The 25738-nt window shown below is 39.9% G+C and overlaps 2 protein-coding genes and 1 non-coding gene across 3 annotated transcripts in view; all 3 read left to right on the forward strand.

Annotated features, from left to right (window-relative positions):
• The first annotated feature begins 64 nt into the window (after nt 1-64).
• Nucleotides 65-136, forward strand: trnaq-cug (transfer RNA glutamine (anticodon CUG)). Its single transcript has one exon. It is a non-coding gene; the product is annotated as a tRNA-Gln (tRNA).
• An 846-nt stretch (nt 137-982) lies between these two features.
• Nucleotides 983-7179, forward strand: ghdc (GH3 domain containing). The gene is made up of 11 exons (XM_075457641.1): nt 983-1202; nt 1400-1690; nt 2208-2404; nt 2497-2691; nt 2785-2904; nt 3306-3603; nt 4117-4306; nt 4842-4913; nt 5031-5164; nt 5264-5352; nt 5448-7179. The coding sequence occupies exons 1-11, from the start codon at nt 1118-1120 to the stop codon at nt 5667-5669; spliced, it is 1893 nt and encodes a 630-aa protein (XP_075313756.1). The 5' UTR covers nt 983-1117; the 3' UTR covers nt 5670-7179.
• A 3512-nt stretch (nt 7180-10691) lies between these two features.
• kcnh4b (potassium voltage-gated channel, subfamily H (eag-related), member 4b) overlaps nt 10692-25738 on the forward strand; it is a 47390-nt gene continuing 32343 nt past the window's right edge. Inside the window, exons 1-4 of the mRNA XM_075457609.1 lie at nt 10692-11177; nt 21696-21929; nt 23744-23875; nt 24290-24423. Of these exons, the coding sequence (XP_075313724.1) occupies nt 11102-11177; nt 21696-21929; nt 23744-23875; nt 24290-24423 (576 nt within the window). The 5' untranslated portion in view covers nt 10692-11101. The remainder of the gene's footprint in view (nt 11178-21695; nt 21930-23743; nt 23876-24289; nt 24424-25738) is intronic.

The following is a 25738-nucleotide window of genomic DNA, read 5'->3' on the forward strand; positions in this document are numbered from 1 at the left end:
GTCATCCATATTAATATGACATGGTGTCAGGAGAAAGTTTACAGGACGGAGTGTATGGTGTAAGGGTTCTATGGTGTAATGGTTAGCACTCTGGACTCTGAATCCAGCGATCCGAGTTCAAATCTCGGTAGGACCTAAGATTTTCGTCGCTCAGATAACACCAACAAGAGAAGTACAAATGGTCCTCATCTGGCTACAAGCGAGTTATGGGAAATTGCAAACTATTAAAATCAACAACTAAGTACTTATATCACACGTTCTTTCTTGTGTGTTTTATTTTTAAACCTTTCGGCATGTATGACGCTGCAGTCAAGATGGCCGAGCTGTAGGCGCTGCTTACGTTCAGGTCGTAGTCTCCCCTGGAGGCGTGGTTACAATCCCACTTCTGACAAATATTATTTTCCTCCGAAACTGACCATATGGCCAACAAATGTTTCCCATAAACAGAAAGGCCACTCCCCACGTGGGCGTATTGGTAAAAATAAATAAATAAAGTTAGTCTAAAAATAACTTGTCAAATTAAAAGTGTCTATAACTTTAACTCCCTAGCGCCACAATCACTAATGAATGATAAGTAATCATAAGTAAAAACTTTGAATTAAACAGATGTGTTTTTTACTGTGATGCAAGTGTTTCTTTCTACTGAGCCACCGAACTATTTTGTTAACGCAAAACAGATTAATCTACCAATATTTCTGACTCTGAGTGTAAAATTGGGACACATTTACAAATTGTTCATTGTCATTCTTTCGGTTTAAAGTGTTTGTGAAATAAAGACAGAAATGCCTTCACACACGCGGATCTCGAGTAATCTAAATGTCTTCCGAAGGACGCCGACTTTCACCAAACTGTTATCATATCGGTGAGTTTATGAACATTAGGTCCAGGTTTAAAAATACAGAACTTGTCCTTTAAATGTGTGGACTTGAATTAAGGACGTCATCGTATAGTCCACCAATCAGGGTGCCAGGCATGACCTAAACACGGAAGCAGCTCAATCGGATGCTTAAGAAAAAGTTAAGGCCCTACTTCTAGCACATAAATGTAGACTAAACGTTTGTTTTACGTGTAAACGGTTAAACAAACAGGAACGGTATAATATCTTGTTTCACGATAGATGGGTTTCTCATGGTTTCGTGTGACAGTACCGCTTTGCTTTGCGGTTTTATCCGTAGCTCTCGCCATCAACGGACAAATTCCGGGTGAGTGGCTTAAATGTGATGAAGATGAGTGTGTGAAATGATGAGAGGGTTTTCTTTAAATGTATCCTGTGGGAACACGAGAGCAACTTGTCTTGTGTCCATATGACATCGGTAACGGTGTAAAGTTGATCAACAGCGCCCCCAGCTGGCAGCTTTGCACCATGTGTTTCTTGTGTAACCCGGTTTGTTCCTGACAGCCATGCCGCCCGTTCTGCCCACGACGGTCGGTGTGTGCTCCCTGGCAGGGATGGCTCTCATTTGGAGAGACATTAGCTCGAAGATGAAGGGCGGGGATCGGACGTTTGGCAGTCTCTTCAGCCAGTATCTGGCAGTGAAGGTTGTGGGCTGGCTGGGCAGGCGACAGAGAGGGAAACTTGAATCTGATACGCTCAAGGTGAAGCAAGTCCAGGAGGAGACTTTGCTGAAGCGACTGCGCAAAAATGCCGACACGTCTTATGGAAAACAGTACGACTTCAGCTCCATTAATGGTAAGACAAGTTAATAAACATCTGATCTGTGGACATGTTATGTTTTAATGTATCGGAAAACCAGCAGTGACACACACAGGCTCATTATGATGTAACTGCTGTGTAGCCTATAGACTCCTGATATACAACGTTATAGCTCCTCCTCCTTCCTATTTTTTTTTGCATTATTTACATCTTTACCAGTTTTTTTTGCTCATAAGATTCAGCTTTTGTTACATTCATACCTGCACAATGTTTATGCATAATATTCATGACCCTCATGTATTGCTTTACTACTTGATCGATTTTTTTTTTTGTGTGTATAGAATTTTATGAAGATTGGACTGATAGTCTTCATATGTCTTGTTTTGTTTTGTTTGACCAAATGTTTGAAACCCAGACATGTTCAATTTACTGTTGCACAAAATAATTTGTTACACATCTGCACACATGTGATACCCGGTATTAAAGAGGTGGAAAACTTAGCAAAAAAATGTATAAAGCTACCAAAACCGATCTCTTTAAAATCATGCTTCAGATATCGAGGCCTTCCGGGCGCGTCACCCCATCACCACATACGGGCACTATCGAGAACTTATTGGGCGCATCGCTGCTGGGGAAGAGAAGGTGATTATTGCTCAGAAGCCGCTCATTCTAGCCATGACTTCTGGGACGTCAGGAGCCAGTGCCATGCTGCTCAGCACCAAGGACACCAACACCGAGTTCTTCCTGCAGGTGAAACCGCTGTTTTACCATGATGTGTTTTTCAGGAACTACCCTATGTCATTTGCACGTACATGTTGATAACAAGTGTGTGTGTCCATCAGGGAGTGGCCGTGTGTTTAGATGTGATGCGACAGGCGTTCCCTGAGACTGAAAGCCTTCAGCGCACCACCAAGTTGTTTTACAGCCCTACATTTCGCCAGTCTGAGGCCGGCATTCCCATTGGACCAAACTCCTCCACGCCGGCCTCATCCCGTCACATGCTCAACCTCTACACAACTCCACCTCCCGCCTTCGAAGTACGATCAGCCAGTCTGACAAGTGGTGATTCAATCAAGTGTTCATCTCCTCTGTTGATGTAATCGTGATTTAAATGTCCTCTGTCCTCACAGGTTCCCAGTGAGAAGGACACTTTGTACCTGCATCTCCTGTTTGCTCTGAAAGATCCCAGTGTGGGAACGCTGGAGTCCAACTTTGCTTCTACGGTTTTCTATGCTTTCTATGCCCTACAGGTACATGTTTGCATGACATGAGAAACATTCGCCGAGTCATTTCATTGTCTTTTTTTTTTTTTTTTTTTTTTTGAGCAACGGTGTAAAATGCAGGACACTTTCGGAAAATTACTAAACATTAAGCCACAGATGGGACATCTGCTATCGTAGCATGTATGATATGCTTTCAAAAACATCAGTTTTTGTATTCAGTGAAATACACATTTTTAATTATGCCACTCTTGGGCTAATTCCTATGCTGTATCTAGCAGCACTATTGTGAATTTGATGCTTTAATGCAGCGTCTTACATGCAAAGCTTATTTGTTTACTCTCTAGGACTTAACCTTGTAGTTGAAATTTTAGCTGTTCAGTTTCCCTAATTTAGACTAATTTATACCTGACGTACACGCCATCTTACAGGACCGTTGGCAAGAACTGGTGGAGGACATTGAACAAGGGAAAATCAGCAGTGCTCTGTGTCTGGATCCTAAAGTGAGGGCCAAGCTTGAAGCTCTCATGAAGCCAGATCCAGAAAGAGCTGCTCAGCTTCGGACCCACTTTCAGGAAGGCTTCAGGGGGATTGCCAAGCGGCTTTGGCCTCATCTCCACCTGGTGCTGGCAGTGGACTCGGGCTCCAATCAGATCTACGGTGAAATGTTGAGGGAGAACTACTGCCAAGGAGTGCCCTTCTATTCGCCCTTCTATGCTGCTACAGAAGGTATGAACAACCACCAGATCCACCATACCCATACCCTCACACCTCAGGTCGCCAAGCTAAATAACTCAGCCAAATGCAGGACGAATTATGTCCCAGAACTGGCTTAGTTTTATTGTCCCTGGTCCAGGTCATGAAGTTGAGCCAGATCTTTGTATTGACTGAATTCAGGTTAAGACACATAGTCCACTGTAGGTAGAAATATGATTAAAAATAGCCACATTTGCCTAATCTGCCAAACATCACTGGGCTCTGGCTTACCAAAAGTGAGCCACTGCCAGAAATGTGACGACGTCTACCTGAGCCAGAAAAAAATGAGTTGTTCAATTAAAAATAGAAACCGATGAACATTATTAAGTAATGTTATCAATCAAGAGCTTTAGCCCTAAAACCAGAAGGAAGTAAAGAAAAGGAATGATTAAAACTGCATTAACTTAAGTGCTTTTGCTGTGTGTACAAGCATGAACCCTGTGTCAGCTGATTATTTGCTCTGATTGTTTACGCGGGCCCCTGCAGGTTTGATAGGGGTGAACTTGTGGCCTCAAGAGCCAAACAGACGTTACCTGCTGTGTCCGCGCTCAATGTTCTGTGAGTTCCTGCCGGAGAGCAGCCTCGAGGAAGAGACACCGCAAACACTGCTGATGGAGGAGGTGAAGGAGGGAGACAGCTATGAGCTTGTTATCACCAATGCTTCCGGACTCTTCAGGTCAGCTTTCAGTCGCGTGCGAAAAGTAAAACTGGACTTTTATGCGATTTGGTTGCAGAATGTACCCAGTTTTGACTAGTATGAGTTAAATATGAATACTTTAGATATTGGACAAGTATAGATTGATTTGATTAGAATATGTGTTCTTGATTGTTGAAGGTGAGGTGTAAAAGTTTACCATGCTGGTGCTTTTCCCTTTTAAAGACCCAAAGAAACGTTTTCTCTTGTTCTTTGCCACCTCAAACGTCAGCTTTGTTCAGTCTGATATAAGAGGTAATTGCAAACTAAGTTGAACTTTGTCAGCAAAAAGTTGTGTGGAGAAACTGAGCTTCGTAATTGCTCTGTTGCAATAATTGGGGTTGTGGTGTGGTTTCGCTTGACTGAACTCAATCAAAAATGAGCAGCACCACAGAATAAGAATAAAGAGTTTATCAGGGATTATAACAGGCAATCAGGGTGTGATATTATGACTGACCTATGAAAATAGATGTGTTTGAAAGCTGTATAAGTCATACAGATTTTTACTTTGTTACAGGTATCGCATTGGAGACATTGTGAAAGTTGTTGGATTCCACAACCAGTGTCCCGTTGTGGAGTTTCAGTACAGGTACCTGTAGGACTCAGTATGTGAGCTTGCATATCCAGTATGCCTCATGGTGTGTAAAATGAAATTATATTTAGCCGCATATGTATATATTTCTACCTTGCCTCTGCGTCCTGTCAGACGGGGTCAGATGCTGAACGTCAGAGGAGAGAAAGTGTCTGAGGCGTTGTTCCTCAGTGCACTGAAGAAAGCAGTTGCTCAGTGGCCCGGAGCTAAGCTTGTTGACTACTCCTGTGCTGAGAGCGGCACATTGGGTAAAATGTCTGACTTCTAACCTTCGTTCACTCCAGGATTTTGAATCCGATACCTTGAACTGTCTTCACGAAGCCTTTGATTTTACCGTGGTGTTGCAGGAGATTCAACCGGTGGCTCAGACCCTCATTACCAGGTGTTTATAGAGCTGAAAGGTGTGAGAAATCTTACAGAGGAGCAACGGTATAAGGTGAGACGAATCCCAGCGACCACTCTGTTTGCTCTTCATCATGAAATCCTGTTTTATTCCCTTCATCTGCCTGCGATTTTTCTCTTCCCCTCCAGCTGGATATTTCCCTCCAGCAGGACTCTGCCGTCTACAAGTCCTTCCGTATCAAAGGCAGCATCGGCCCAATGAGGGTGCAGCTGGTGGCAGAGGGTTCGTTCAAGGAGCTTCGCAAGCAGATGATGGCCTACACGAGCACCTCACCCAACACTTTCAAAATGCACCGCGTGCTCCGCCGGAAAGAATACGCAGACTTCCTGTTGGGAAAAACGGTCTCCTGAAATTAGAGCAGACTTTTGGACTGTATGTGGAGCGCCGACTGAATGACTAGTGCCCAGTTTTGTGAACTATCAAGGACCGAATTCATGAACCGTGCCTTTGAGAGGTCTTAAAACCATAAACATTTTAATACTCTTTGACATAAGAAATATTGACTATACTTAACTTCTATGATTTTTGTTTAGCACCACACACAAACTCACTTGGAAGTTGCAGACAATTTTGAGTATACATTGTACAGTTTTATTTTTTCTCATTTATATTTATATAATTGTGTACAAGGAAGCGTCACCACAGTTAACGTCACTGAAATCTTTCAGAACCTCAACTGGGTACCATGATGTCTAACTTAAACCACATGAAGTAAATGCTGTACCAAACAACTTTTCTGAGTTAAGGGTCTTTCTAACCACCATTTTATTCTATTTTTCACTTCCTTTATTAATCAAATAATGTAGATGAAGGAAAAAAAGTTTCACTTTTTGTGTTATTTCTTTTTTTTTTAGGGGAGCCTATGATAACAGCTCAATAAAATTGAGTCAATTCTTTGCGTTGGTGTTGCTTAAGCTTGTAAAAGATCTAAAGCTAATGCTCATTTTTATGATATAACATTTTAAGTTGATACCATCTGGTGTTGCCGAATGTTCTGAAATAGCGCACTCATTTCCCATAAGTGCAGTCATTTGTGATGATTAAAGCAACATTAATATCTAAAAATAAATCGAGTGAGGCTGCAGTCCAACAGAGAGCAGCTTTCTAATCTGTCTTGTTTAGAAGATATGTTCTGATTGCGTCAGTGGAATGTTTATGGACTTTAGTGACTTGAGTGTTTTCCCGTTATCAGCAGCTTATGGTCCATTTAGAAAAAATACTGTATATGGTATTGTGCAAAAGTTTTGAGCCACCCCTCATTTCTTAAAATGTCCAGCCAAGCAGTGAGACTTTGTTGCAGTCTTTTAAAATGCAGCATTGGCTGCTCAAATTCCTTTCAGTCTGTTTTAAAAAAAAATGTTTTCTTTTTTTAAGAAGAAATTATTTTTGTGTTGTTTTTTTTTTATCCCACCGTTTCACCATGAAAAATATACTATACTCAAGGATGAACCAGTTTTGTGTCTTTAGGTACTTTTTTGCGGGCAGCTTGTCACAAACACATAACTTGTAGTTGCATCTACAAAAATAGGAAGAGTGTGGCATATCTCAGCATGGTGTGTGCAGGGTGTCCTTCAATATTTTGAGGAAACGGAACAAGTGGATGACAATGGAGGCACAATGACGACAAAAAAAAAAATTACTACAGCCGATGAAAGTAGAGCTTTGAAATGTCCTCCAAGGTGCCTGGAGAACTATTTCTGAAGACTTTTGGACGTACCAAATACTGACTCTCAAGCTCATTAGAACTGTTCAAACCTTTATATTCTGTATTTCCATTTGTTTGCATGTTTCACTACATTGCTGTACTTATTTGTTTTCCTTGAAATATATAAAGGAATTAAGGGTGGCTCAAGACTTTTACACATACTAAAGCTAATCTGATATTTTTCCTGTTATCCCTACAATATTTGTGGTAGACAGCAGTCCCACCATGGTGATTTATAGATACAGTTAATTGTGTGGTATTATTTGTCAGATTTTCCAACATGCTCATTATGTTTGTCTCCGGAACAGTCAGAGCACAACATCCATCCATTTTCTGTACCTGCTTAATCCAATTCAGGGTCGCTGGAAGCTATCCAGCAGCGGCCCAGCAGGACCCATGCATCCAAGGGGACATCCTTAGGTCAGCACTCTGATAGGACCCAGCCAGGATTTGAACCAGCAACCTCCTTGCTGTGAGGTGACAGTGCTAACCATCTCTACAACATTCAGCCCTGAGCTTGACACTTTCTCCCAGGCAGGCTTACAATTTCAGTTTGCCTTAAGAACAATTCATGGCAGCAGAGTTAGTTTCTCATAAGGTTATACAGGCTTATAATTCCTTTGGACGCATAAAGGTGGTCAGCTTTTAGTATCTTTCTGCTTTTCCTCCCCACACCCATAACAAATTTCTTCCTCAGTTGCAATGTCAGCGCCGGCACCACTAGGAGGCACTAGTCTAATACAGCAGCTGTTACTCATGCGGTCTACTCAGGTCAGCAGTCAGGCTTGGTTGTTTAACAGTGGATTCTTGGTTACAGCACCAACAGTTGGCTCAGTGAATGGCTCCTTCATGAGTCATCAAACAACAACAAAGAGTTAGAGTGATTATACGAGAGCATTGGAAATATGTGAGTAGATGCAGGAGGGAGTACATTTTTGTCCATAGATTTGTAATACTGACTAACCCCATCATTCTTTTTGAATTTTATGAGATAGTTAATAATTTGATCTTACATCGAAAGAAGCATCTGAAGGCAGAGCTGCTCTCTGTTTCTGTTGCATGACACTTTTGCAGGTCTCTCCATTCACAAAGTGGGCCAATATTTTTAGCCCCGTCCTATTTCAGCAGAGATTTGACATTGTTCTTGCTTTATTTTGGTTTCATAATTTCACCACCTCATGAGTGAGTGGCAGTGAATATCAGTGTTTTAACCTCAGGTGACGGGAAACACACTAGCTTAACATTGGCAAAAATGTAGTGCACGATCGGGCCTAAAGCCACGGAGGACACATTAACACAAAGTACGCAAAGTAAATACGCAACATTTACATTTTCTTTTTTTGCATTCTGTTAGTTCCAGGTCAGGACTGCAGCCCCCCCCCCCCAAAAAAAACCATGGGTAATAAAAAATAAAAAATAAACTGTTTTCATACAAGTGAAACATAAAGATTAACTTTGACAGATGAAGCATTAGAGCAACTGATGCCACATATGCTTCAACAGTCTTCTTTTTCTGGTCAGTGTCTAGTGAGAGGATGTGGGTCCTGCAGCCTGTTGTCCTTGCGTGCCTTGAGGATTTACAGTCTCAGAAACACTCCGAGCACACATCTGCTCACTCGCTTGTCAATTCAGCATAAACAGCCAAGGTCTAAGAGCGACACGCCTAATTTCTCAATGGGTTTTCTGACTGGAGGAGAGTGTGTTTGAGAAGGTTGCATGTTGAGTGAATCAAACCAGCCACGAAGCTTATCTCTCTCACAGTTTAAGTCAGATTAGTGCTGTGGGTTTTCATTGGAAAGTCCGATGTAAATGTAAATTTATTATTTATTATTTATTGTTTATTATATATATGTATATATATATATATATATATATATATATATATATATATATATATATATATATATATATATATATATTATTATTATTATTATTATTTATTATTTAAAAATAATGGTAAATTTGTCTTTTTCTCTTTTTTTTATGTTCTCACAATAAGGCTAAGAATTATGGGCTATGTTGTTGGCATTCAGTTTCGACTGACCCTCTGCATCACTCAGTCATATCAGACTGCAGAGTTGATAGTGAGCATGTTTAATGGATAAGCCTCTTTATTAATGACAAGCAGAGATGGATGAACTACAAGAACAAAGGACAATGAGAGGCCATTAAAAATAGAAAACAGTGAATGGCTGCCAAGGCCTGAATAGGATCCGCGAAGAGGGGAACAATACTCTCCAACAGCCTGGAAGCTGGTGTTTTACTTTCACTGTTTTTCCCCTCTGCCGTCTACACACTGGATGGTTGAATAGTGCAATTTCATTACATTGTCGCTCCAGCATTTTCTAACAGGATGTAAATGATGAGTTTACCAAGAGACAAACCCGATTAGAAGCAGCACCTCTCCAACATTTAGTTTCTGATCGTTTTAACAATCACCAACTTCCTGTATTTGTGTTTGTATTGTTTTACCGATGGATTTCAGCCGACACAACAAGGTTATCGTGTTTAGACCCGCTTTGGCCTGATTATTCTCATCTTAGGTGTCAGCAGTCAGTCATAACATCGTCAAAGAGTCTCGGACCTCACCCTCTTCATTTATTGTTATGATGTGCTTTGTCAAAAGTTATTTTGTTTTCTGACATCCTTTTCTTTTTTTTCTTGTATTTTAAGTTGTTGTTTTCTGACATTGTGTTGGGTTTGTGTTTTTATTGTAGTGTTTTGTGAAATGTTGCTGTGTTTAGCAACTCGGTCCCTTTGTAAATTACCCCTCATCATCAGGTTTCTTTATGTCACTGTCAATATTTAATTTTTAATGGCAATCACATAAATTGAGTTAATAGCTGGGAGTAGTCTTTCCTTGATACCACGACTGTAATGAGATCTATTGATCAAAATCTTTAAAAACAAAACATTACAGATGCCACTGATAAGTATCTTCACTATCCAGAAGTATTTCACTTGCTCTTTGCTTGTGTCAAAGTGAGTCTGATTTGGTGTAAGTCCTCAAAAACATCTCTTGGCTTATCCTTTTAATCCACTCTTAGCAGCTCTTATCCCAGAGCCTTAATTCTCACATAGGGATACTATAAAGGATGATAGGGCAACAGTGACGAGCTCCATGTACAACTGAGGTAGGACTCGTGTAGCTCTGTCAAGTAATGCAGACATGTAAGGAAAAAATAAATTGGATTTTTCTTCACCACAACCACTTAGACAATGTCTCCTGAGCCACGCTCCCATGGCAAAATGGCAAAACAGCACAATGGCACACTGCCCAGCTAGGCACAATAGCCTTCACTGCTCGACATGCAGGTAATCTATCTTTCCTTGATTTGCAGACCAACACTAAAAAGCCAAGTGCTGATAGTAGCACTGTGGGGTGTAATGGTGCTGTCAGACGCTCCAAAAGAACCTTCCCATTCTGTTTTTCTTCAGTTCTCACTCCCTTGTCTTACTCCCTTTCTATACCCCCACCACAGATGAGAACAGGTCCCCACAGAGGATGCCAGCGTCTCATTGGCTGGCATATTACAGGAGTGGATGGGAGAGAGATAGAGTAGCGAGGAGGAGAGAAAGCTCAAGAAGATGTAACTATTCTGCCACAGCATCCTCTCAGATCACTGAGCTGAGGGATGCTAGAGGTGTATAGACACATAAACTGTCCTCTTATAAATGGAAAGTGCAGCAGGCTTACAGGATAACTTCTTCGGTGTTGTTGCTGATCAGCCTCCTGATTGAAAGGTGCAGACGAGCAGCAGCTTTGTGCTTTGGATCTCAGAATCATCTGGAATTGATCTTGATTCTTAATTTCTACTTATCTAGGCTAAACCTGAACCTCTGCATTGTTGGAGTGAGCTATTTTATTCCTTCCAGGCTGTAATACTGCCGTACAGAGAGGCATCGCTGGGGAGAAAGGTGGGCGCATTTACTGTAAATGTGTTTCCCCGTGTCCATCACTGGACTGTCACCCTCAAAGTCTCCTGCACCTGCTGAGACCTCCTGGACGCCCCCTGCTCTGCCTATGGGATGGTGTGACTTTCAGCCAGCTGTTGGCCACCCCACATCTGGGTCAAGATGCCTGTCATGAAGGGCCTGTTGGCCCCACAGAACACCTTTCTGGACACCATCGCTACACGCTTTGATGGCACCCGTAAGTACAACACTTCGAGGCTAAGCCGAACTTATACAGACCACTTACTGTCAAATTAGAAAATAATGGTAGCCTGATTGTTTAAATTACATGAATAATGCGCCTACTTATAGCCCTTTATGAGGATATTTAACCCTTTATTCTCTGTCAGATCTATTCTGTATCCTAATACTTAAAATGTTGTTTGGAAGCTGAAGTAGTGAAGCCCTTGTGGCTACCATCACAGAAAATATTGAAATGCTGAATGTTATCCGCTCTTTGATTTTTAGCAACTTGGATAAATAAATAGATCAAATTTTAGAAAAAACAATCATTATCACGTCACAAACGTTGCAACACTACTTACGGCTTGATCGACGGTGGAAAAGTTTCTTTGAACTTTTACAGTAATAAATCACCCTTCAAACATCACTAACAATGGTTTCACGCATTCAGCTTCAGCGTAGTCTGTGCAGCTATCAGGCAGCACTGTCATTTCTGCCTGGCTTCAGTCTCTTGTTTTGTACCTTTTGCCCCCTCAGGGGAGGTTGTGGCTCATTGTAAACAGATGCCATTGGGATGTCTGTGTTTGTTTGGATGACGATTCAGCCTGTCCTCCCTCAGTTGGTTGCGACAGCCTGAATGAACGGCTGACTCTCATGGATTCTGAGACTCTGGGACATGAACATTTTTACGTGGGTGACATTACAGAATAACTGATGTGAGGTGTGCGACTATAGCTTTGACAACTAGACACACTCTAATGAAGCCTCTCTCAAAACCTTAAAATACTTAAAAACTGCTTAAACTGCTTATGATAAACTGTTCTCATATCTAGGGACTAACTGAAGCTGGAAATAAGTACACAGTGGTTTGTGAGATAAGAATAGAAAAACTGCAGAGTTGAGCTGGAAGGCAAAGGGTCATGCCCTCATGTGCCCAGCTGAAGAGTCCTTGAGCTTAGTTATGGACTTCCTGCCATCTCCAGAGGGTTGCTCTCCAGTAGAATATACTGTCTGACCTCTCAACGGTCAACAAAGAGCAAAAATTATTTCCTTCTGGGTTCACTGTCTTTTCTAATGTGTAAGAATATTTGTTATTTGTTAGCAATCTTAAGTGTTTTAAATAACCCGATCTGTCATTTTGCAAAATGTTGCCACTGTTGCTTTTAAATCATTATTGACATTAATGTCTACAAACATGTAGTGCTCTTTAGGGTATTAAAATGTCACAAGACTAATCCACATGTGACATTTCAGTCCTGCAGCATTTGTTGTTGTTTTGGAGTTGAGCCCAAACTGCTATGAGCCACAGGATACTAACTTTCATATATACTACAAACCCCATTTAATGCAATAAAAACTTTATTACTGATCTGCTCAACCTTTATTTAACAGACACAGGTCCAAGAGGTGTAATGAATTTGGTGTGTTTACTGACCATCGACTTATGCCTGCAACACACTCATAAGTTCGGAGAGAAGCATGTTTACCCCTGTGTTACATCAGCCTTCCTTTTTAAATACACTTTTTGTTCATTTAGGGACTAAGAATGCTACATGTTGGAGTTTTGCAGGAGGAATCTGTGTCCATTCTTGCTGACTACAAGATTTCAGCTGCTAAATAATGCGTGGTCACTGTTGTCTGATTCTCCTCCTCACAATGTGTCACATATTTTCAATAGGAGACAAATTTGGACTGCAGGCAGGTCAGTTAAGCGCACACAATCTGTGTCTACAATGCCAGATGATTCTATGAACGAACAGATGGATATTGCATATCCCTCCTCAATTGTATCAATAGTAACTTTGCACATATGCAAGTAATTCATGTCAGTGGCTCTCATACACCTAGATACCATCACAAACTCTGGATTTTGCACTCCCAGGCCCATGTAGCTGTACCTATTAAGCAGCTTAATGGTATCTGTAAGCCCGAAGGTTCTGTGCATCCAACATTGGTTTTACGGGTTTGACCTTTACGCAATTTTCTCAGAGTCCCTGAATCTTTTCACAATGATTTGGACTGTAGATGCTGAAGACTAAAGTTGTTAAATAAAAGGATAATAATTTGGAATATGTTGATAATTCTCTAATAAGTTTTGCACAAAGTGGTGAGCCACGAACCATTCATGCTTGGGTGGATGCTCCTTTTTTTGACCAATCCTGACACCCTCCCCCGTCACCAGTTAGTCTACTGATTTTATAAATCTTGCAGAATCTCTTGCTTATGTATTCTGTGTACTTTTTTTGTTGTCTTATTTTGCTTCTCTTCATACTTAGTTAGAGTGTGTTGCAGACATCAAATTTCAAATTGGTTTATATTTTCTATAATCATTTCTAATCATTTCTAAAATCATTTATTTGGATCTGTGTCTGTTTCATAAAGCTTAAAACGAATTACAGATTTAAGTTTTCTGGAGTTTTCTGGAATTGAGATTTGTACTTCCATACATATTTCAGCATTCCTGGAGACTACTTTACGGCAGGGTGTTTAGTCTTTCAGTCTTTAGTCTTCCATCTTTATATTTAAATAAACCAGTACTTTAGATTTAAAGCAGCTGGCAATATTAATAAAAACCTGTTGATAGAAGCAGGAAACAAGTCTGCAAATACATTCCAGTTTGTGCCATTCTCAAAGCCACCAAAAGGCTGAAGCTCCTCAAGCAGTGGCAAAATGCCCAATGCTCAAAATAGCTTCTTTCCTGTTGCCCGGGTGACAGGGTCCCACCACTTGACATGGATGATGCTTGAACTCTTTGGTCTACACCAAAAGATGCTCCGATATAGAGAAAACACTTGAACTTGCTTTATAATTAAGGACTTTTAGACAGCAGCTGGTCTCTTGTGTCTTAAAACAAGAAACCACTGTGCGTTGTGCAGCTGCTGTCCCTTTTCACTTCACTGCCTTCAGCCTGTAGCTGCAAGAGGTGATTTTCTATCCTGTTTTTGTTCTAATATTTTCTGTTTCCTGATACTTCACTTGGATGTATGATCTTCACTGGCCAGAATGATGCACTTGTGAAGTTTGACACAAGAAGACTGTCGTCTTATTCATGTTTTATAGATTTGGAAGATTCTGTGTGATCAGCTTAAATCTGAGATGCAGGTGTGTGTGTGTACAAGAATGATTTATGATATCACAACTAGCTTAGATGCCAGTTATTATTTAGAAGAATAAATGCTTACACTGGGAATATCTTATATGTCTTAGAATGGGCATAGAATGGGATTTGAAAGCAGTAAGACCAAGAAACAAGCAGCAGCACAATGCAGATGCAGTAAAGACCCGGCAGTTAGAGGAAATTCTCCATTTGGTGATGCCCATGGGTTCCTCACTTCATTCATTGACTTACATTGATTTAAATTCAAATTTATATCTCCTGTGCAACATTTAGGACAGTCTATTTTCACAAATGTGGTATGATATTCAGAACTATGTTTTCACTGATGCTGTATCGTCTGAAAGTGGGAGTCTTTGTGTTTTTATTACTTTAGAAAGTGATACTATAGAAATCCCTTCAGCTCTGCTCAGCATGTTACCGCAGGCACGTGACCACCTAAACATTTAAACAACACTTAGCAACAATTAATATATATCGTACTGATTTAATTTGTGCCTAATTACTTTTTGACCGAGTGAAAATTAAGGGACTTTATCAAAAAAATTTAAATTATTGAATATTCGTTGTTAGACACCTTGAATCTGTCACTTATTTCTCTCCAAACCCTGGGACTGAAGGCACACTGCCCTGCATGTTTCCCATGTTTCCCTGCTCCAGCACGCCCGATTAAAATGAATGGGTCTTCATCAGCCTTGTGCAGAGCTTAAAGAGCTGAAGAGTTGACCCATTTATTTGACTCTGGTGACAATGTAATAGGGGAAAAAAAGGATAAATTATAACTTTGTATCACTGTTCAAATAGTTACTTGACAAATTACTCAAATATCTTCTGCTGTGTAAGTCAAGAGCACAATATATACTCTTTATGTTTTGATGAGTGAAAAAATGCACTTATTTATTTCAAAAGGCATAAAATCTGTCTCACATTTACTTTCCATTGTGCTCAAAGTCTGAATTTGGCTCTGGTAGTCATTGGCGCGTCTCAGTGCAATATCTCCAGTTTGTGACAGCTCTTCATCTTTGTAAATATTGAGTAGACAATGCTTGACCTTAACATTTGTAAGTCGGAAAGCAATTTTAACTTGATTTCAATCTAATACTCTCTGGACTGTGAAAATTGTACACCTGAATCACATCCACTCCTCACCAGCCCCCTTTCTGCTGTAATCAAGATGTCAGAGCAGGTTATCAACAACACAGTATTTGGCTTGTAGCAATGTCAGTGTTTCTGTTCCCCCAAAGGAAATGTGTATGTATTTGAGTTGCTGTCCTCTGGGCTTTGTGTTGTTGAGATTTGATGCACTTATTGATGTTATATCATCTGTGTGTGCATGTTTGTGTCAACCTTCTTCTGATTCCTGAGTTGTCAGAGGTTAAGGGTCAGGCTCAGGTTACACAGCTCTGCTCGTTTGTGTTATGTGTTACAGTATACATGCCTGTCTTGTAGACCCTTTCCCATCTCCCCCAATTCCTGTATACGACCTCCTAGGCAACATTTTCACACTGACATCTGTTAGGCAATGTAACCACAGGGCAGCTGCAGACAAAGATAAGAAAGAGTTTTTTTTTTTCCTAAAATCTTCTGCTAAAAGGCTACCAAAGGAAGAGAGAAGGAGGAGGGCTGTCAGACTGAACCTCATGTAGCTCATTGTTATTCAGCTGATGAACGGGTCTTAATGGGCAACTGCTGACACCAAAGCTCTGCAGGCAGATGGCAGAGGATAGCTGAACCTCTTTTGTAGATGCATCCCTGGATGGATTTTTTAAGCCAAAGGTATCAAGTCTTAAATGTTGCCAAGTGGGAAGCATTTGGAATGGGCAAAGTCCTCAAATGTTACTCTCCGCAGATGCATGTCGATGTTTCTCAGCAAGAGACAGAAACAAATCTATTTCTAATGTGCAAGTCTCTACCTTGCATGACATCTGCACCTCCATCGGTGTGTGAATTTTGGTGTAAGTGGGTGTGAAGCTTTGTAAAGCACTTTGCACGGGGATAAAAGTGCAACAGTGATGCAGTCTTTCTAGATTTCACAGAAATCAAGTCCAAAAGGCAGACTGCCTTGCCACAAACAAGTTAAAAGATACTATTTTGATTGATTATTTCAATCATGCCTTTTTACCTGACCTGTGATCTTTTCCCCTGCAAGTCGGGCCACCTGGTGCTCTCACCCATCTGCCCCATTAAGTAATCACATGCTACTGGGTGATAATTAGCTGTCGGCCAAGGCTCATGGCCTTCATCTGTCTTTTATACACAGAGGAATTTGCATCACATGAACACAGTGCAGAATGCATGTTGTTAGGAGTAGCAGTAGCATGTAGAATCATCATGTCAGATTACAGATGTTAGTCAGCACAGATGTGTAATTAAGGAAGCTGGTGCAGCTGAGCGGCCACTCGAAGCAATATCCCTGAGAGGATTACAGCCTGAAAACTGAGGCATTGTCACAGCGACACACACACTCAAACTGTTTACAGCGTGGTTCACATGGGCACCAGCTTGCTTGTCTATAAAGTTATTTGAGGAGAAATAAGCATGCTACTGTAGAGGCAAACCTTTATTGTTTATTTTTTCCAAGACGAAGCAGGAGCAGCTGACCAATCACAATTTTATATTTCTGGAGGACTAAAGAACAACAGCTGCTGCAGTCAATTCAGGAAGGAAAGCTGACAAATATTTAAGGAAAAAAGAAGCGCTGACTTTGTGAATGCATGATTCCTGATGATACAGGAACAAGCTTTAGAATAATCAGTCTCTGTTTTAGGGTAAATAATCATTTGTTTCTGCTATAGAGACTTCTCAGTGAAAGTCAAATACATTATCAACATTTGTCTCTTTGTATCTTTTTCATTTTCTAAGAGAATTAATTGGTGAGGATGTTTTTTATACGTTTGTGATCTCTTCTCTCAAAACCAAGCCTGCTCTGAATCAGTTTAGGTTTTGAGTCTAAGTTGTCATGCAACCCAGTAAGAGGTGAACCAGCATCAGGATACTGAAAATCCAGAGCTGAACTTGAAGCTACCCCACCAGGCCATTAATCCTGCTTTGTTTTACAGGTCCTGGAGTCTAAATGAGATGTCTCGCATCTAACCCCAGTCTCAATCTTTATGCTAAGTTAAGATAATCAACTCGTTTGTTTGTAAACTCATATGTAGGCCCAGATTTGCTTTTGACCACAGGCTGCTAATAGCGGGCAACAAGGCACATCAGAGGAGTCAGAGCATTAAGAATATTTTGGATTAGCAGGATGTAAAACATTAACATGGAGACAAAAGGGGAGGTAATTGCAACATTATTGCAGATGATATGCACTGCTCCTAAATCAAAGACATCATATGGTCTCATTGCCCAACACTGGTCACCATAATATTATTTCTTGCATATTTTAAGGTCTAATTCCGAAGAAAGTGCACAACCGATCCTCCAGAAAGATGCAAAATTTGTGAGGGAGCTATCATAAGCATGCAAATGCAGAATTCAGAGTAAGTATAGCCAAGGCCTTACTGTACTGCCATGACCTTAACACCAATCTTCTACCAGTTTAACTCTTAACATGTATGTATATATTCTTTTTCTGAAAAAGGTTCCCTCAGTTGCATTTCATGCAAAGTAAATGGCACCATATTTTAGTCACTTGAATCAAATGTTAACAATTCAGAAAGCTTAGCTGGAATAAGGCTTGTGTAGGCTCATATCTCCAGTGAGAAATCTAAGCCAAAATGTAAAGCATTAAACTTCCACGCCTCTAAACATACATCCTTGCAAAAGTGATTTATGACTACACCTGGCCTTGACCTGTTTAAAAGACCAATTTAAGAATGCTGAGTAGAGATGTGCCTATTTTTGGGTAAATATTACATAAACCAGAATCGAATGCAGTTGCTCTCCAACGCTTGTTGGCTCACTGAGTTGGGGTGTCAGGAATTTATAGAACATGAAAAAGAGGGCATGTTTTTTTTGAGCAGGAGATCACTTGTTCAGCCTTTGTTTCTGGGGCGATCTGTACACCGAAGATGTGTAAAGAGTTTCAAAGCACTTTATTTGCAGCGTTGTGACTTTTCCTGCAAAAAAGTTTCATAAAGTTTCTTTCCTTGAAACCCATATTTGCAAAGATCTGCAGCAAACTATAGAACAGAAATATACAGTTTCTTCATGTTGGAGTCTTGGCAAGAGGAAACCCATGGCACAAGCATAAAACCTTTTGAAAAAACTTTGGATGTATCTAACTAATGCCTGTCTCTTTCTACAATTCCACAGTGACAGTTTAGTTGCTGCTCACTGCACATACAGGAAAGGTTGTCATCGCTCAGAAAAGACATCCCCTATGGACTTTTATCTGCTCAGCCGGGCCAATTAAAGTGCTAGATAGTGGAATGCGCAGGAGCAGCTGTTTAATACTCAGTCTTCTTAGGCTTGCTCTCTGTGGAATCAGAAGAACTCAGAGCGGTCTTGTCTAGCTATGTGTTGCCTCTCTGTTCAGCAGTCAGAAAATCTGCATTCGGATATTTCTAGCTAGGCAGCAGAAGAAGACTCAGATGTTTTAATCACTCTAAAGGTGATGAATAACTGTCACTTAATGTTGAAGTAGTATGAATACAAATTTGAAAGAGTCTAATAGAGGAGACATTTTGGATCACTGCCTTGTTCAAATCAAGTCCGCAGCCATCTAGGCAAATAAAGCTCTGTCATGAAATACATTTCTGTCACTATAAAATCAAAAGGACATGCTGAACAAAAGCCTCTGCCATATGACATATGTTGAATATATCTGTTTTATGGGATTCATGCTATATCTACAGAGCCCAACACAATGCAGCCTGAGGTCAGAAGCTTCATGACATGCGTTGGTCCAATTACATAATTGGATGACCTTTACACCCAGCTGCTATTTTGTCTTTTCATGCCAGTTTCTACCAGACCATATTTCAATCCCCAAATACTGCAACGAGAGCAATCCTAGAATGCATACCTCCACCAAGGCTGAGCAAAAGTAACTCAACATCAAAAGCTAATCACTTGCAAGTTGTTCAATGCCCCAGTTTTTCATACAAATCTAATAATAATTATTTTTTAGTTGGTTGAAATTTCTAGCAGTCCTCATAAGTATCAGTAATCGTTGTGATCGAAACCCACCACAAAAGCTCAATGAGGAACTAAAAACGTTAAAGGTTCGACATAACATTTTACAAAGTGTGTTTTGTAATCTAAGCTTTTGGCAGCTGGTCTGTCAGGACACTAACATTTGTGAGTACTTCTCATACAGTGCAAAAAGTAAATCTATAGACAACCTTCCAGATTTTCCTCAGCTTTAGAAGCAAAGTTCTTCATCTAAGAAGGCCTGCCATAGAGACAGTGCTGAAATCAGAGTCAACACTGTTGGATGTTTCCAAGACAAAGAACCCCACAAGCTGCTGAGGGACACCAAGTTTGGTTTCAAGTTTTTCTTTTTTTCAGACAGTGAACTCCCTCAGTCAGTGATCTTGTTTTAGCATGATTGAGTGTGCTGCTACAATATGTACAGTTTTGTTCTTTTTGTTGAAACACACAATGATGTTGTCTCATCATCTGCATCAGCAAAAGCTAGCCTAGTTTACAGTTATGTTTAAAGATATTACATCAAAATTAATTTGCCTTGTTTTACATGAAAATGCTTTTTGTGGACAGAATGGCACAGATTCTGTAAAAGTAGCAACAGTGCAAATAGTTGACATATTGAACACAACATCAATATTCATACAAAACACGATCCTACACAGGAGGCCTACACAAAAACAATCGCATCGACCTTTTTAAAATTCAAACACTTTTCAAGGATGACTGAAACTGAAATTATCAACAGCTTTAAAGTGCTACCAATAGCTCAAACAACTACCGGTGTGTTTCACAACATCCTAAAGTAGACCTCGCCAATTTTTTTGAAGTAGTCTGATATTTCAACAACCAATAACAGCCGAGTTGGTTGAATGTGATCCTCTTGTGGAGGAAACAGTAAAGCGTCTATGCTGAAAAAAGCAAACATTTTGCCCATGAAGATTCTTCTTTGACAATAATGCGTTTATTCACAAAAGAGCTGTTTAAAAAACATTGGTGGACAAAAACAATCTGGGTGACAAATGATGAAAGTGAACATGTCAGAAGTATTGTATTTTATTTCTGCATTTTCCAAGGTACCCTCAGAACTCTGTTGTAATTCATCCCTTTTGAAATGCCGAAAGTGAAAACTATATCTTGAAAGCTGTATAATATAGCCTAATTTATTTCTAAACTCTTTCCACTACAAGTTCTGGTCAACGGATGGCTAAAATGCGTATATCGCAAAAAAATGCCACACCTCAGCAACATGCTGCTTTATGCTCATCAAGGTCACATGCTTCCAGTAAATGGAGGGAATATGTGACGTCAAACTATTAACTACATTGATAAATGCAGCTTGGCAGAGCAAATGTAAAATCCGAGCGCAGCAGCCTGGAGTTACTGGGATGAGATCCCAGAACAAAGAACCACTGCTGCGCAGCAGAAACAGCTCGGTGATGAGAACTGTCCATGGTGCTGAAGGAAAGACTAAAGACGAGGCGAAACAAAGGATGTTTTCGTGGTGAATTAACAGCAAGTGTAGTGTGACACCAACAAATAAAGGCCTCCACACCGATTTAATTTGACATCTATACATATTTACCTTAATCAGTTCATTAAAGTTCAGATTTGTAGCTTGTTCATCCCACTATGATGAAATTGACATGCATTGAACAGAAAATAAACTTTTTAAATGGCGCGTGGCTTAGAATCATTCATTCTTATCCTTCTTCATTTATATTTTATCTTTATGTTTGTGTTCAACTGCTTCTTTTTACATTGTCATTGACTTTTCTATTATTCAATAAAATCATAGATTTAAGTCTCATGTCCACTTTGGCATTACATCATCTAATACATGTGCCCAGCTTTACAATAAAATGAATGCGTGCTTTAGTGAAACCCACGTCAGTTTTTTATCATCACCACGTGCAGCTCTGGATGCCACCAGCTACATAATTTAGATCATAAATATGACCATGATAGCCTTGGGAAATTAATTTAGCTTCAAACTGATTGGAGATAACTTTGATATATGTTTACTTTGATTGTGTAATCTTTGAGGAGCTTTGGCATATGTTCAAAGAGCTAAGCAGCATTTGATTTGACAAAGTGTAAAGAGCAGATCATGTACAAAACATCAAACTAAAACATGGTGCACCTGGCTTTTTTTTTTTGCTGGCTTACACACAGATAAGCTTATAAATGAATAAATAGTGCCACTATCCCACTGCCCTTTTGCTAACTTTTTAATTGATTTATTTTTCTTTTTGCCCCACAAAACTAGTTAAAAATGTGCCTCCTCTTCTAAGATTTCTTTACCTTCTCATGTCCCCTTCACAGACAGTAATTTCCTGTTGGGTAATGCGCAGGGCCACCGGGGCTACCCCATTGTTTACTGCTCAGACGGCTTCTGTGAACTGACAGGCTTCACAAGAACAGAGGTGATGCAGAAGAACTGCACCTGCCGCTTCCTGTACGGGGACAACACCAGCGAGCATGTGGCCCAGCAGATGGAGAAGGCTCTGGAGGGCCGACAGGAGTACCAGGCTGAGGTTCACTTTTACAAGAAGAATGGTAGGTGAATAGAAAACAATAGGATGGAGAGGATAAAGTCTAAATGGTTATAAATAACCTGTGGATCCTGTAGCATTTTTGGTTGCTTTCAGATATCAAAAAGGTTATGCAGCAGTTAACTTTTCTGTCACCTCGGTTGATCATGTTCATTTAATAACTACGCTGTTCTAGTTTGATCAGGCTGTGATCAAACAGCAGCCTGATCAAACCTTTTTGCTCTCAACATCATAAAGTGGGCATTTATTTTTAGATGAGAGCCGACAGTTTTGGTTGAATTATAAATGCTGAATTTTAAACAGCTGCTCAGCAGTGCAACACATGCTCTTTTAGAGAGTTGGTGCTCCTCAGTGTTCATCATTATTAATGCTAAAAAATTTGATTTACTTAAAATGAGAATCAACATATAATTCTTATTTGGAACTCATTCACTGGTATTGCAAGAGGTACTGGAGAGCATTAAAGTAGTGTGCTAATGCTAAGCTTCAGCTTATTTTCTTATGCATATGTCCACAGCTAATCATACTTTCTTAATGCAGGACAAAGTGCTGTACGTACTGTCTTGAATTTAACTCATTCCTTAACACATATTGTCCTCTTGCTTCCTATTGTGCATACTGTGCATATGACACCTGAAAGTATTTTATCTGCACTCTTCACTTTTAAATTAATTAATTCATGATTATTTTTAATGGTTTTTTAATGTTTTTTTAATTTTCATTATTATTATTTATTTTAATTTTTATTGTTTTTTATTTCTTTTTAATGATTCTATTGCCTTCTTGTGTAGCTGTGAAGCACTTTGAATTGCCTTGTGTATGAATTGTGCTCTATAAATAAAATTGCCTTGCCTTGCCTTGCCTTGCCTATTGTGCTAAAACACTGTCATGTTTCTTCCTTCTCTTCGCATCTATGACCAACACACAAAAGCACACCAGGGACACGATAGGAGATTTGAAGCATCTGTTTTGTGGCAGGGCACTATTTCTGCAGATTCACTAATGGGTATAACTGGCTTATGGTGGTCTTGCATTTATGGTGCTCCTTCCCTCTCTGACTTGTTATATCAAACCCCTGTGACTTGCTCTTTCACTTTATGCACAGAACATGAGCCACTATTTGAAGTCTATGTTAAGAGAGGCTAAGCCATTCTTTCCAAGCATCTTTAGTTGGACACGAGGAGAGCAAACAAAATGTGTGAAATTGCAGATTGCCCCATAAAAAGCTGAAGTTATTAGCGTGATAAATTAACAGAAATCACACCACAAGAACAGTCTGGTTACCTCATGATAGCCCCTGGGGTAGAGTATCTACACAAATGAATGTGTTACTTGACAACTTCTCTTCTTGGGAGGTCAATCAAATCAACAAAAAGAAAATCAAAGCTAATAATAATTAGGCAAAAGTTGACCACATATATACACAACATAAAATGATCAAAAAGATAAAAAAAATTCTTAAAACTACTAAATGGAAAAAAAAAGATCATAAAACATAGCGAACAGCCGCAAAGAAAACTAAACTAACCAAGGAGAGTAACCCTGAAAAGGAAGACGAAATGACCTCATAATGGTAAAAACAACTATTAACGACACGGGTATCTGTTTGCATGTGTTTCTGTCATCATGGCACAGAGGTCTTCAAAATACCACAAGTCATTATTTAATAATTCATCCATGGATGCACGCAGTTTGTACAGAGACTGGTTGTTATTAGAATATAACATATCTAAATAACTGTCTGTGTACATACACACTTGCATTCAATGAGGATAAAGGAATACCTTTACTGAATTAACATTTCTGATATGGCTCCAGGTGTGGCCTTCTGGTGTCTGCTAGACATCGTACCCATAAAGAATGAGAAGGGAGAAATGGTTCTCTTCCTCTTCTCATTCAAGGACATCACTGACATCTATGGAAAGGGACACCATGCCAGCAAGAGGGAAGGTAAGCTACCACCCCCAGTAACAACAAAAAGAAAACCCTCCCGTTATTTGTTTACTGTACATGATTTATGAGTGGACTCCCAGCTTTCATTTTCTCTATGCGCTCCTTTTTATCACTGTCACGTCCTCCTGGCAGTTTTGTTTGTGCTGGCATTCACTAATCTAACTCAGACAACGTTTTTCCAATGCGAATATCAATTTTGGGCAGCGTTGGGTCTTCAGGTGGAACCAGAACACTTTCTACCACACATACAAATCACTATCTGGGGAAAACAGACAATCATTTTATTTTCAATGCAATCCAGTCAAAGTCGAGCCCATGTCAGTGGTTTCCTTTCTGCATCCTGCTTGTGTAACAATAACTGGGAAAATTTGATGTAATGGACATGCCCTGATCTGAGTGACTGTGTGACAGTTTCAGAGGACAAAAGGCGAAGGAGGAAGGGCGGTTCTCACTTCAGAGAGGCCAGGAAGCGTGGACGCACCATGCTGTACCAGCTGAGCAGCCACTTCTCCAGAGGAGGCAAAGGAGATGTCAACCTGGGTGGAGTGAGTACAGCTTTCTCTTTTTCTTCTCTGGTTATGATGGGTTTGAATGTGTTCCCTAACACAGCCTCTAAAAAGCTATGCGGTCAGGAGTTACGCACACAAGCTGTGCCCTCATTTCAGAATGTAAATGTTGAGACTAAAAAATAGCCTTTTTAGGAAAGCCTTGACCCAGAAGTAAAGAATGTGGCTTGTCTGTGCAAAAAAAGTATAATGATAGAGACAAAAAGTGAAAAATAAATCACTTGTCACGTCATAGGCTTTGAATTAAAAACAAACATTAAAAACAAACTTGATACTGAAAAAGGCACAAGAACGTCTGTAGAAAGCATTGTCATTAACCTCAGCTTGACCCTTCATACATGTATGAAAGTTAAAAACTAACAGGCATATAAAAGAAATGCTATCAAGATCCAAAGACGCTAGAATTTCTTTAGACCTGAGCTCATTTAAGATGGACTGAGGTGATGTGGAAAGCGAATCTATGATCTGATGAATCAATATTTCACACTCTCTTTGGAAATAATTAATGCTCTGTCCTCTGGGCTGCACGGGAGAGGAACCATCTCGACTATTATAAGCATTTTGTTAAAAAGCTATCATCCTGCTTAACTTTCACATCCATAGAGGCACCACTAATGTTCAATGATGTACTGTATACAGATGTTGGAGTAACATAAAATATTCTCTTTTAGGGAAGGTGTTGCTTATTTCAGCAAGACATTGTCAAACCATATTGGGAATGTATTACAATAGGATGGTTCAATGAGATGCAAAAGAGCCTTGGTGCTAAACTTGCCTGCCGACAGCCCATACCTGCAGGAGCAGTTGAAAGTCAAACTTTTTGACGGGGGGGCAACATTTGGATAAAATGGAAAAACTCTATCATAACTAAAGTTAGTATTTTATGTAAAGAAGATAGCAAATTTAGTCAGCGCATGGTAAGTGCTATCTCTATGTTTTAATGTTTTTAACCACTATTGAGCAAAGCTTAATTGATAACGAGGGGGAAAAATGTCTTGAGCGCAATCAAAAGCTTCATCAGTGTTTATTCAGCATTCTGAGCCAATTAACTTGGCACATTCGCTACATCTGGTGATATTATGACTCTGACATCCTCTTCCTGAAATAATAACAGTCTTAACAGATTCATGTTATTAAATCTGCAAACAACTGATAAGACCAAGCTGTGTGAAAGTTGCATTGTAATTCAATTTTGAAGTGCTGAGGTAGAATTAACACAGACTTTTCCAGATAAAAATGTGCTGTCATGATGACGCTGACAGTGCCCTCTCACTTAACCCGTTTAGCCCGTCAT

This window comes from Odontesthes bonariensis, chromosome 23 (genome assembly GCF_027942865.1).
Source record: "Odontesthes bonariensis isolate fOdoBon6 chromosome 23, fOdoBon6.hap1, whole genome shotgun sequence".
Classification (NCBI taxonomy): domain Eukaryota; kingdom Metazoa; phylum Chordata; class Actinopteri; order Atheriniformes; family Atherinopsidae; genus Odontesthes; species Odontesthes bonariensis.